This window comes from Pseudonaja textilis, chromosome 1 (assembly GCF_049901715.1).
Source record: "Pseudonaja textilis isolate UNSWEBS1 chromosome 1, rPseTex1.2, whole genome shotgun sequence".
Lineage (NCBI taxonomy): Eukaryota > Metazoa > Chordata > Lepidosauria > Squamata > Elapidae > Pseudonaja > Pseudonaja textilis.
This window is the reverse complement of record NC_141990.1, coordinates 2,960,402-2,972,851: the sequence shown is the minus strand read 5'-3', so window position 1 is coordinate 2,972,851 and position 12,450 is coordinate 2,960,402. Positions and strand designations below refer to the sequence as shown.

Genomic DNA, 12,450 nt, shown 5'->3' with positions numbered 1-12,450 from the left:
GGAAGGAAGGAAGGAAGGAAGGAAGTTAGGTAGGTAGGAAGGAAGGAAGGAAGGAAGGATGGAAGGAAGGTAGGTAGGTAGGAAGGAAGGATGGAAGGAAGGAAGGTAGGTAGGAAGGAAGGAAGGAAGGAAGGAAGGTAGGTAGGAAGGAAGGAAGGAAGGTAGGAAGGAAGGATGGAAGGAAGGAAGTTAGGTAGGTAGGAATGAAGGAAGGAAGGAACGAAGGAAGGAAGTTAGGAATGAAGGAAGGAACGATGGAAGGAAGGAAGGTAGGTAGGAAGGAAGGTAGGTAGGAAGGAAGGAAGGAAGGATGGAAGGAAGGAAGGTAGGTAGGAAGGAAGGTAGGTAAGAATGAAGGAAGGAATGAAGGAACGAAGGAAGGAAGTTAGGTAGGTAGGTAGGAAAGAAGGAATGAAGGAACGAAGGAAGGATGGAAGGAAGGTAGGTAGGTAGGAAGGATGGAAGGAAGGAAGGAAGTTAGGTAGGTAGGAACGAAGGAAGGAACGATGGAAGGAAGGTAGGTAGGTAGGAAGGATGGAAGGAAGGAAGGTAGGTAGGTAGGTAGGAATGAAGGAAGGAAGGAAGGAACGAAGGAAGGAAGGAAGGAAGTTAGGTAGGAAGGAAGGAAGGAACGAAGGAAGGAAGGATGGAAGGAAGTTAGGTAGGAAGGAAGGAAGGAAGGAAGTTAGGTAGGAAGGATGGAAGGATAGCAGAACAACAAGAGTTGGAAGGGACCTTGGGAGGTCTTCTAGTCCAGCCACCTGCTCAAGCAGGAGAGTCTATACCATTTCAGACAAGTGGCTGTCCAGGCTCCTCTTAAAAAGCCTCCAGCGATAAAGCACTCACAGCTTCTGGAGGCAAGTTGTTCCATGGGTTAATTGTCCTCAATGTTGGATTAATTAAGTTTCTCCTTAGTTCTAGGTGCTCCTCTCCTCGATTAGTTTCCAACCATTGCCCTCCCCTCCCCTTCTCTTCCCTTCCCCTTCCATACAATCACAGAATGGGATCTTGGAATTCTTCTAGTCCAGTGGTCGCCAACCAATGGGGCGGGGACCACTGGTGGTTTGTGAGAAAAGGGTGGTGGTCCGCAGAGAAATGTCCCCCCTCCCCTCCAAAAGCAATTAATCCAGGCTGCGCCACCCAGATGGCCTGCCCACCCACTGCCCCCCCCATCCCCCCACCCTTCGGCCGAGCACCAACCTTGAGTAGAGCCACGGGAGCTGGAAATGGAAGGTAAGACCAATGGCGGGGGTGGGAAATGCGCCCCCGGGGTGGCTGGCGGACGTCGGTGGGGAAGTCGGGTCTTCCTATTCCAGAGCTGCAGGAGTCCCAGGACTGGCCCTTGGGTCATCCCGGAGTAGCTCCTCCAGCCCTTGGCAGGCCGGTACAGCCAGGTGGAGGAGGAGGAGGAGGAGGAGTGGCTGCTACGGGATGACCGAAGGGCCAGTCCTGGGACTCCTGCAGCTTTGGAATATGGGATTGACTTTCCCACCAACGTCAGCAAGCCGCCGTCAATCAAAATATTCGTATGAGCGGTCCGCGGGATTTAAAATTATGAGTTTGGCGGTCCCTGAGGTCCAAAAGGTTGGCGGTCCCTGGACTAATCCCAAACCCTGCTCAAGAAGGAGAACCAAGGTACCAATTCCAGACAAATGGTGGTCGAATCTCCTCTTCTCCGGGGACGAAGCCCCTACAACTTATAGTGGCGGGCTGTTCCACTGGTTGATCGTCTTCACTCTTTGGAGGTTTCTCCTTCATTCCAGATGGCTTCTCCTTGAATTAAGTTATTTTTGTTCCCCCTCTTGTAGCAACAACTCCCGCCATCAGCAACGGCTAATATAGGGTGCACCCATCCAACCCGGGTTTTGAGCAGCTCCGCGTGTCGGAATATGTCCCGGAAAAGGGGGGAAAAAATTGGCCTTTTTCCTGCTAAATAAGGCCCAACCCAGGGAAGGCGGGCAGGTTTAAATGAAGGGAATGGCACTCCTTTCCCCAAAAATCTGCCACACCTGTTAAGCGATTGTATTATATAACACTTTTATATAAGCAACACGTGGAACGGACTGCGTGTGTGCGGGGGAGGCAGAATTCACAACCCGCCTCTCGTTCAGGATCCAGAGAATGGTGCGCTGTGCCTGCGGAGGGGATGGGGGTGGAAGGGAGGCTGTCTGGCAGGTGCTAAGTAGGGACAGGTGCCTTAAAATAGATGGTGGAGGTGGACCGGGGTCACCTCGATGCTCGTTTTTCCTTTCCTTCCGTAAGAAGATCCAGCCAACCTCCCAATGCGCCCTGTCAACAAAGGGAAGGAGAGGACACGGCCGGAGAAGCAGGGAAGGGGATCCATCCCAGAGGGGTTTTGTTCTTTTTTTTATTTCTCAAAAGGCAACTGTACTTTCTGGTTCGTTTTTTTGCTTTTGAAGATGTTTCTCTTCTCATCCAAAAAGCTTCTTCGGCTCTGACCGGACGGTGGGGAAGGGAAGGATTTATACTCCTTGCAGACAGAACTGGTCATTTGCATCCTTTGAGAGGGTCCTTGAGGCCACTTGGAGGTCTGTCTGTGTCCTCAGGGTCACCTGAGCGGTGCAAATTGTGGGGGTGGAGCCTTCTTGGAACCGCTGAAAGGACTGGGTTGCAGACTGGAGATAGATGGGGTCCTATCCCTCCCCCTGTGTTCCAGTTTGGACACAGATGGCCTCTTGGACCCCCTCTTTCAAACCAGTTTTCTTTTCTCTGTAAAAAAAAGTCTTCAGAAGAGCAGCCTCTGTCTTTTAAATGCAGGTGGATTTTGTCTTTTAACTCTCTTGTCCTGTTGGGTTTAGAATAATAGAATAACAGAGTTGGAAGGGACCTTGGAGGTCTTCTAGTCCAACCCCCTGCCTAGGCAGGAAACCCTACATCGCTTCAGACAAAGGGTCATCCCAACAACTTAAAAACTTTGTGTTGGAGCGTTCACAGCCTCTGGAGACAAGTTATTCCACTGACTAATTGTTATGTCAGGAAATTTGTCCTTAATTCCAGGTTGCTCCTCTCCTTGGTTAGTTTCCAATCATTGCTTCTCGTCCTGCCTTTCAGGGGCTTTGGAGAATAGCTTGACTCCCTCTTCTTTGGGGCAGCCCCTGAGATACGGGAACACTGCTATCCTATCGCCCCTAGTCCTTCTTTTCAACAGACTGGATATACCCAGTTCCTGCAAGGATTTATTCCTGCAAGGGTTTGTTCTCCTATGTTGTGCCGTGCGTTGGTGAAGTGGTTATTTTATTTCCCCAAACTGCACATATCTCACTGCGTTGGACCGCCTATGTACCACCTGGCTCAGTTCATGTCTGGACGTTTCAGACAAGCTTCTCTGCCTTAGTGCATCCTTGGGTTTGACGTGCGCACGTAGGTTGTGTTGGCTGAAGAGCTTTTCCACTATTCCTGCAACGCTTGGAATGACCACGTCGCTTCGTTTTAAGCAAAACGTCTCCAAAGAAAAAAAACAGAAAGTCCAGATGGCTCTTGAAAAAAAACCCTGGCCTGGATGACGGAGAATTTCTACAGACCCGAAGGGCATCCGTGTTTTTATTGACACTGGCTACATGGGCATAGTCACAATGTAGATCGTCCTTGACTGACAACAATTCGTCTAGTGACCATTTGGAGTTACAACGGCACTGAAAAAAAAGTGACCTAGGACCGTTTTGCACACAGCCCGTTGCAGCATCCCCGTGGTCACCTGACCAAAATTCAGGGGGGCGTTTTCACCCTCCCAGGGCTCCAGAGGCCGGAAACAGGTCCATTTCCGGCCTTCCAGAGCCCCCCAAGAGACCCGTTTTTCACCCTCCCCGAGCCTCTGCATGGACCCTGTACTTACCTGAGTTCCAAAACAGGCTATGTGGGGACTCGTGAGCGGGGAGGGGAGGTGTAGGTGGGGCCAACCAGTCGTAACTACCGGCAAGGTGAACCAGATGTAAAACTAGCATCCGGTTCGCCCAAAATGGTACGAATCGGTAGCGGTGCACCCGTCTGTGCGGCCTGGTTTTTTGCCTGGCGGAGTGCTGCTGGAGGCCGGGGAGGCCGAAAACGGGCCATGCAGCCCTCCCCCATAGCCCATTTTGTTTGGCATAGGCACCGCCAGCCGGTGTCCACTAAACAATACTCCTTTGGTCTTTTTAGTTGCCAGCAGGCAGGGAGTGGGAGGGGAAAGCAGTGCATTCCTTAAATGCTTCAGATAATTGCTAGGCAGCCGAAGCTGTTGGCGCACAAGATTATTACTGGAGAGCATGATTGATGACTCTTGGCTATGGATGTGTCCCATTGGAGAATATGCAGGGGTGGGATTCTACCGGTTCGCACCTATTCGCTAGAACCGGTTGTTAACCTTCTAAGCAGTTGGGAGAACCGGTTGTTAGAAGAAATTACAGGGCTAATCCTGTAAGGAAGGCAGGAAGGAAACATTCTGGTGTTGCTTACAGAAACTGCCTCTCTGTTAACCCTTATTACATTCTTGGCAGGACTAGACTTCCTGTCTCAGGAACTTCTCTGAAGTATTTTTCCCTCCTTTGCTTGTGTGGAGTGACCATTCAAAGTCACAATGGCCCTGAAAAAAGTGACTTATGACCGTTTTTCACACTTACGACTGTTGCAGCATCCCCACCGTCATGAGGGGCCAGGTGAAGAGATGTGTGCCTCGATGTGAGTGATCCTGAGTTGGCCACACCCAGCCAATAACACGACCACCAAGCCACGTCCACCCAGTCACATGACCGCCAAGCCACGCCCAACCCCTAAGCCACGCCCACAGAACCGGTTGTTAAAACTTTGAATCCCACCCCTGAGAATATACATCCAGGGGGGGTCTGTGGGGGGGGGGGAAGACCGGGGTCAAGAGGGAAATGAATGATGTGTCTTTAGAGTCGGCTACAACCAGGAAAGGCCAACATGTCGACTCCTAATGAATTAATTTTTTTTTTTGCTCTGAGAGATGCGGCTAGATGGGGGTGCATGTTGGAACCCCCGACAGCCAGTCCTTTGATATGTCCACACCGGTCCAGCGGGCCAGATTTTAAGCCCCCTTGAAGGTCTTGTATTGGACACCCCTGCTCTCGCCGGGATGACCCCCCACCTCCCACCCAAATGCGCCAATGCAACCGAAGTCGTGGTGCTCGTTAGAATCGGATGCAAAAAAACCACACGCGCTCCCCGAGTCATGTATGCAAACCTATGGCCTCTGCATTTATTATTAACATCTTTTTAATCTTTTCGACATAAGTTTTTTGTGTTTTTTTTCTTCCATCCATGGAAGTTTTGTCATCTACAGGGGTGGGGAGAAAAAAAGTAACCCGCAACCGAACAGAACCACCACGCACACGTACACGTAACCTCGCAAGTACCGTACACGCACGCCCAACCGCCTCTCTGTGTTTTTGCGTAGAGGTTTCTGAATTCCGATAGCGCTCCCCAAAGTTTCTCAGCCAGTTCTCAGCTCCCAGAGGCCCCCATTTTTTTTCTCCTCTGCCTCCCACTTTTTCTGGGGAAACACCCCCCAAAAAGGACAGTTGTGTACAACACAACAGGGGAGAGGAAATGTTTTACGTCTTTTTCATAGAAGCGACTTCGTCCGTCATGGGAGGCTTTGTAGTCAAAGGAGCTCAATGCAGTCAGAGCTACGGTAACAAGGCTTCATTTAGCGACTGTTCGAAGTTACAAGAGCACTGAAGGGAAAAAAAACAACACACCCCACTTACGGCCAGGTCCTCACACTTATGACCGTTGCAGCATTCCCCCGATCAAAATTTAGGCAACAGCCATGTTATTTACAACAGTTGCAGCATCCTGGGGTCACACAATCCCTCTTTGTGACGAGCAGAGCCAATGGGGGTATGGGGGGGCGAGATGGATTCGCTTAACGACCACGCGATTTCACTTAACGGCGGCAGTGCTTCTCTTAACAACCGTGGACCAAAAAAAAAAGACAAATTTTGCACGACTCGCATAACAACCGGAAATCCTGCTCCCAATTGGGGTCGTTAAGTCGAGGACCACCTGTAAAAGCAATCAGCCAGCCGTGCAATCCCACCCGCTGCCAGTCAGATATGTTTGGTCCCTGAATGGGGACACATCGCTTTCCCCTTTGAGGGCAAGACAGAAGAGAATAACAGAGTTGGAAAGGACTTTAAAGGTCTTCTAGTCCAACCCCTTGCTCAGGAGCCAAACCCTATACCCTTTCAGACCAATGGTTGTCCAATCACTTATTTAAAAACTTCCAGTGTTGGCGAATTCACAACTTCTGGTGGCGAGCTGTTCCACTGATGAATTGTTCTAATGGTCAGGAAATTTCTCCTTAATTCTAGGTTGCGTCTCTCCTTGGTTAGTTTCCACCCGTTGCTTCTTCTCCTGCCTTTCAGGGGCTTTGGAGAATCGCTTGACTCCCTCTTCTTTGGGGCAGCCCCTGAGATACTGGAAGACTGCTATCCTGTCTCCCCTGGTCCTTCTTTTCCTTAAACCAGACATACCCAATTCCCGCAATGGTTCTTTGTATCTTTCAGCCTCCAGTCCCCTAATCCTCTCTGCCCTCTTTTCAGAGTCTCCACATCTTTTCCTTACATCGTGGCGACCAAAACTGGATCCATTATTCCAAGTGTGGCCTTACCAAGGCCTTACAAAGGGGTGTTAACACTTCACCTGATTTTAATTCTATCCCTCTGTTAATGCAGCCTTGAACTGTGTTGGCTTTTTTGGCTGCTGCTACTGCACACGGCCGGCTCCTATTTTTCAATGATTGTCCACCAGGACTCCGAGATCCTTCTCTCAGCTACTACTATTGAGTACCCTATAAATGTGCAGGACGGATGTGGGAATAATCTCTTTGGTTGGGGGGCACCGAGGATGAGTTACTAGGACGGGCCTGGTCAGGAAATAATGGTCCTATGGGGGAAATCGGAGGGGCCTCCCAGGGATACAGGACATCCCGTAAGCGAGGATGTTAATAAAAAAAAAATCAACTTTCCAACTTCAGCAACTTTAATGGCTGCCTCTTTGCCGCTGTCAAGAAGAGCTTCTCCTGGATCTACCAGGGACTTTGCGGTATCCCTGGGATTGACAGGATGTGCTCCTCACTTTCGCTGTCTCTTCGGGACGGTTTAGATCCCTTTGGGCCGTCCAGGGGCAAAGATATCGGCTGCGATCTCGGAGGTCTGAGATCGCATGCCGTAACGTCGCGACGCCAGCTCCGCCCTCCGTTCCAATGCCCCTGAGAAAAGGGACTCAGGGCCGCGTTTCACCCTTACGACCGTTTGGCAGCAGCCTCCCCACAGTCACGGGATCCAAAATTCAGGCCCTTGGCTACTTCCTCCTACCTAGGACGGTTGCAGTGTCCCCCCTTTTGCGACCCTGCCCACGAGCAAAGCCAACCATCACCTTACAAACTTTGCAACTAACTGCAACGATGAACAGCCGTAACAAAAAAACGTTCAACGGAGGGAAAAAAAAACCTCTCACTTAACCGATGTCTTGCTTAGCAGCAGGAAGGTAGGGTTCGCTCCACTGACGTCGTAAGCCGAGGACTACCTGTATTTTACCTACTAACAAATTTACACAGACGCCCGGATTCACACCTAGGTGATTCCATACAGCTGACAAGAAAAATGAAAAATAAAAATAAAATAAAATTATAGTATATACTTTTCTATCCCTTCCCTGGTCCTTTGAACCAAACAGAATGGATGTGCAATTCAATACAACCCCACCCTTATGGACCCAGATCCTGGGCTGATCCAACGTTTCTGATCCTGGTTTGATTGGGGAGGGATGGTTGTTTGTTTTGGGTTTTTTTGAAGTTGGGGCTGTGTGTTTTGCTTTGCTTAGCTGCATTTTAGAGGAAACCTTTTTTTTTTTTTCCGTTCTCTCTCTGCCCAGCCCGAAGAGAGAAAGAAAAGACAGCCAAACTCTTAAAGGGGTGAAAAATCCGTCCCCCCCTTCTTTTTTGGGGGGGTAACTCCCGACAGCCGTGCCGGATAAGATGACGTCCATTTTGCAACGATGGCCTTTTGAACCTCCCAGCCCTGAAGTTGGGGTCTTCGTCTGGAAGAAGGGTAGAGGCCAGCCAGAAACCCCCTTTTTTGGCCGCTGGAAAAAAACAAAAAATGCCCCTCTTCCCATCCTCCGAAGTCAGCTCCTCAGCCGGCCGAATATTCCTGAATTTCAGACGCCCCCATAAATCCTGTTTTGTATTATCGGGATGCAGGACGAGTTAGGTCTCAATAACCCACTGAGTATTACTGAGAGGGAACAACAGACCTGGAGGTGTTTTTTCTTTCTTGTACACAAACACACACACGCGCGCACGTACATCATACACACAGGCACGCGCCGCAACCGGCACGTCTAAGTCTAGCGAGGAAAGCCACCGCCTCTTCGTTCCGCTTCCAGGGTGAGCTTTGGGGGCGAAGTAATGGATGCTCGGCTGCGCCGTGCACAGCTCCAAAGCTCTACGGAGGAGAACGCCGGGGTGAAGCACACACCCACCCACACAAATTAAAAAAATAAAAAATAAAAATAAACCGGGATAGAAACCAGGGTTGGACTAGGCCTCCTTGAGGCCACCATTTTGAGACCGTGCAACTTTGCCTTGAGGGAGGAAGAGAGCGCCAAGGTCAGGCTCTGGACCCACCAGCCAAGACAACTGAGCGAAAGGGGCAGGAGAAGAGAGAAGAAAGGAAGGAAGGAAGAAGAGGGAGAAGGGGAGAAGGAGAACAGAGCTGAGGGAAGGGGAGAAGAAAGGAGAAGAGAAGAAGAAAGAGGAAGAGAGAGGAGGAGAGAAGGAAAGAAAAGAAGAGGGAGAAAGAGAAGGGAAGAAGGAGAACGGAGAAGAGGAAAGGAGAAAAGAAAGGAAAAGGAAAGGGAGAAGGAGAAAAAGGAAAAGAAAAGGGAAGAGGGAGAAGGAGAAGAGAAGAAGAAAGAGGAAGAGGAGAAGAGAAGAGAAGGAAAGAAGAGGGGAAAAAGAAGGGAAGAAGAACGGAGAAGAGGAAGAGAAAAGAAAGAGGAAAAGAAGAGGGAGAAGGAGAAAAGGGAAAAGAAAAGGGAAGAGGGAGAAGGAGAAGAGAAGAAAAAGGAAGAGAGAGGAGAAGAGAAGGAAAGAAAAAAAGAGGGAAAAAGAGAAGGGAAGAAGGAGAACTGAGAAGAGGAAAGGAGAAAAGAAAGGAAAAGAGGGAGAAGGAGAAAAGGGAAAAGAAAAGGGAAGAGGGAGAAGGAGAAGAGAAGAAGAAAGGAAGAGAGGAGAAGGAAAGAAAAGAAGAGGGAAAAAGAGAAGGGAAGAAGGAGAACTGAGAAGAGGAAAGGAGAAAAGAAAGAGGAAAAGAAGAGGGAGAAGGAGAAAAGGGAAGAGGGAGAAGGAGAAGAGAAGAAGACAAAAAGAATAAGGAAAAGAGGGAGGAGAAGGGAAGAGGGAGGTGAAGAGAAGAAAAAAGCAGAATAGAAGAAGAAGAAGAGAAGACGAAGAAAAGGGAAGGAAAAAGGAAATGGAAGCAAGGAGAAGAGAAGAAAGGGAAGGGAAGAAGGAGAAAAGGGAAGGAAATAGGGAAAAGAAGGGAAGATGAACGGAAGAGGGAGAAGGAAAGGAGAAGAAAGCAAAACCGAACTGGAAGTACCATTCATGCAACAGCCACGGACGGAGCAAACAGAAGAAGCCTCGATACGCACGGGAGGGAAAGCAACCCAGAAGATGACAACGGTTCTGGGAAAAGCGCGGGACGTTCCCACGAGGCCCCAGCACACACCCCACCACCACCACCACCACCAGCACCCCGATCCTCTTCTCCGTGGCTCCCTTTCCGCAGGCCCAAAGGGAGACGTGCCGTCCGAACGACTCCGGCCCGCGTCGGAAGGGCGGAAAGCGGGGGGCCCCCTTGCGCAGAAGGAAAGAGCTGGCGGGCTCCTCGGAGGGAGGGAAGAAGGGAGGAGCTGGGAAAAGACTCGTACAAAACAATCCGGAGGGAGAGTTGGGGGTCCTCCCCCACCCCAAAGAGCCCTCCTTGGAGAGGTGGGGTTGTCAGCGTCCAGAAGCCGCCTGTGGCCAGGAGACCCTCCTTTCTTCCGAAAAAAAAACGGAGACGGCGATTAACGGGCCACGGAACAGGGCCACGCACACACACCATCCGCCGCCGCTACACATCCGTGGATAAGTAGAGTGCGTTGTGCTTCAGCTCGGCGAAGGAGATGGGCGGGTGCTGCAAGTAGTAGAGCAACACCTGGACCTGGGAGGGAGGGGGAGGAAGAAGAAGAGAGAGACAGGTGAGACAAAAAGGGCGGGGTTCATACACGTGACAACTTCCAGACACACACACACACACACACACACACCCTGGACGCTTCCCCAGTTGTCCCTCCAGATGTCAGGAAGAGGGACTAAGTTCTGGGTCCCGAAGGGGCTTCCCCCCCCCCGGCCCCCAGGAGGCAAAACTGGACTTTCTGGTTTTTCTTTGAAGGCGTTTCGCTCCTCATCCAAGGAGCTTCTTCGGCTCTGACTGGATGGTGGGGAAGGGAAGGATTGATCCTCCTTGCAGGCAGTTGGTCATTTGCATCCTTTTCGAGGGTCGCTGAGTCCACTTGGAGGTTTATCTGGGTCCTCTGAAAAAGGTCTTTTGAAGATGTTTCTCTTCTCATCCAAGAAGCTTCTTCGGCTCTGACTGGATGGTGGGGAAGGGAAGGATTTATACTCTTTGCAGGCAGCTGGTCATTTGCACCTTTTTAGAGGGTCGTTGAGGCCACTTGGAGGTTCATCTGGGTCCTCAGAAAAAGGTTTCGTTTCCCATCCAAGAAGCTTCTTCCGCTCTGACTGGATGGTGGGGAAGGGAAGGATTTAGACTCCTTGCAGACAGCTGGTCATTTGCCTCCTTTTCTAGGGTCGCTGAGTCCACTTGGAGGTTTATCTGGGTCCTCAGATAAAAGTCTTTTGAAGATGTTTCTCTTCTCATCCGAAAAGCTTCTTCGGCTCGGACCGGATGGTGGGGAAGGGAAGGATTAATGCTCCTTGCAGGCAGCTGGTCAATTGCCTCCTTTTCTAGGGTCGCTGAGTCCACTTGGAGGTTTATCTGTGTCCTCAGATAAAAGTCTTTTGAAGATGTTTCTCTTCTCATCCGAAAAGCTTCTTCGGCTCGGACCGGATGGTGGGGAAGGGAAGGATTAATGCTCCTTGCAGGCAGCTGGTCATTTGCCTCCTTTGAGAGGGTCCTTGAGGCCACTTGGAGGTCTGTCTGTGTCCTAAGGGTCACCTGAGTGGTGCAAATGGTTCCTGGAGTCTCCCTTCCAAGGCTGTTCCTATCCCAAATTGTATAGCTAAAAGTCTGTAGAGATTCTCCGTCATCCAGGTCGTGGTTGTCTCAAAGGTGATTTTTTTTTCAAGAGGCAACAGGGACTTTCTGGTTTTTTTTCTTTTGAAGACTTTTAGCTATACAATTTGGGATAGGAACAGCCTTGGAAGGGTGTTGGGAGCAGGAATGGATTTCCAGAGGGAAAAAATTGGGAGACTCCAGGAACCATTTGCACCACTCAGGTGACCCCGAGGACACAGACAGACCTCCAAGTGGCCTCAAGGACCCTCTCAAAGGAGGCAAATGACCAGCTGCCTGCAAGGAGCATCAATCTTTCCCCACCGTCCGGTCAGAGCCCAAGAAGCTTCTTGGATGAGAAGAGAAACATCTTCAAAAGACCTTTATCTGAGGACCCAGATAAACCTCCAAGTGGCCTCAAGGACCCTCTCAAAGGAGGCAAATGACCAGCTGCCTGCAAGGAGCACCAATCCTTCCCTTCCCCACCATCCGGTCAGAGCCCAAGAAGCTTCTTGGATGAAGGGGCCCATGAGCCATGGAGGGCCAGCAGAGGAAGAAAACTGGTTGTATAGAATGTATAGAATGGAATAGAATAGATAAAGAATAGAATAGATAAAGACTAGACTAGACTAGACTAGACTAGACTAGACTAGACTAGAATAGAATAGAATAGAATAGAATAGGAGTTGGAAGGGATCTCAGAGGTCTTCTAGTCCAACCCCATCCTCAAGCAGGAGATCCTATACCATTCCAGACAAGCAGCTGTCCAATCTCTTCTTAAAAGCCTCCAGTGTTGCAGCACCCACAACTTCTAGTGGCCAGCTGTTCCACTGGTTAATTGTCCTCCCTGTCGGGAAGTTTCTCCCTAATTCCAGGTTGCTTCTGTCCTTGATCAGTTTCCATCCATTGTTCCTTGTCCTGCCTTCAGGGGCTTTGGAGCATAGCTTGACTCCCTCTTCTTTGGGGTCAGCCCCTCAGATACTGGAAGGCTGCTATTATGTCTCCCCTGATCCTCCTTTTCTCTAGACTGGCCAAACCAAAATCCTGCAGCAGTCCTTCGTATGTTTTGGTCTCCAGGCCTTTAATAATCTTTGTTGCTCTTCTCTGCACTTTTTCCAAAGTCTCCACATCTTTTTGTAGATAC

The 12,450-nt window shown here is 50.1% G+C and overlaps 1 protein-coding gene across 3 annotated transcripts in view; it reads right to left on the bottom strand.

The window, feature by feature from the left end:
• Nucleotides 1-5,186: 5,186 nt before the first annotated feature.
• Nucleotides 5,187-12,450, bottom strand: part of ABR (ABR activator of RhoGEF and GTPase) — a 146,019-nt gene continuing 138,755 nt past the window's right edge. For all 3 annotated transcript variants that reach the window (XM_087924469.1, XM_087924473.1, XM_087924479.1), the window contains one exon: nt 5,187-10,232. In XM_087924469.1, the coding sequence (XP_087780595.1) occupies nt 10,143-10,232 (90 nt within the window). In that variant the 3' untranslated portion in view covers nt 5,187-10,142. The remainder of the gene's footprint in view (nt 10,233-12,450) is intronic.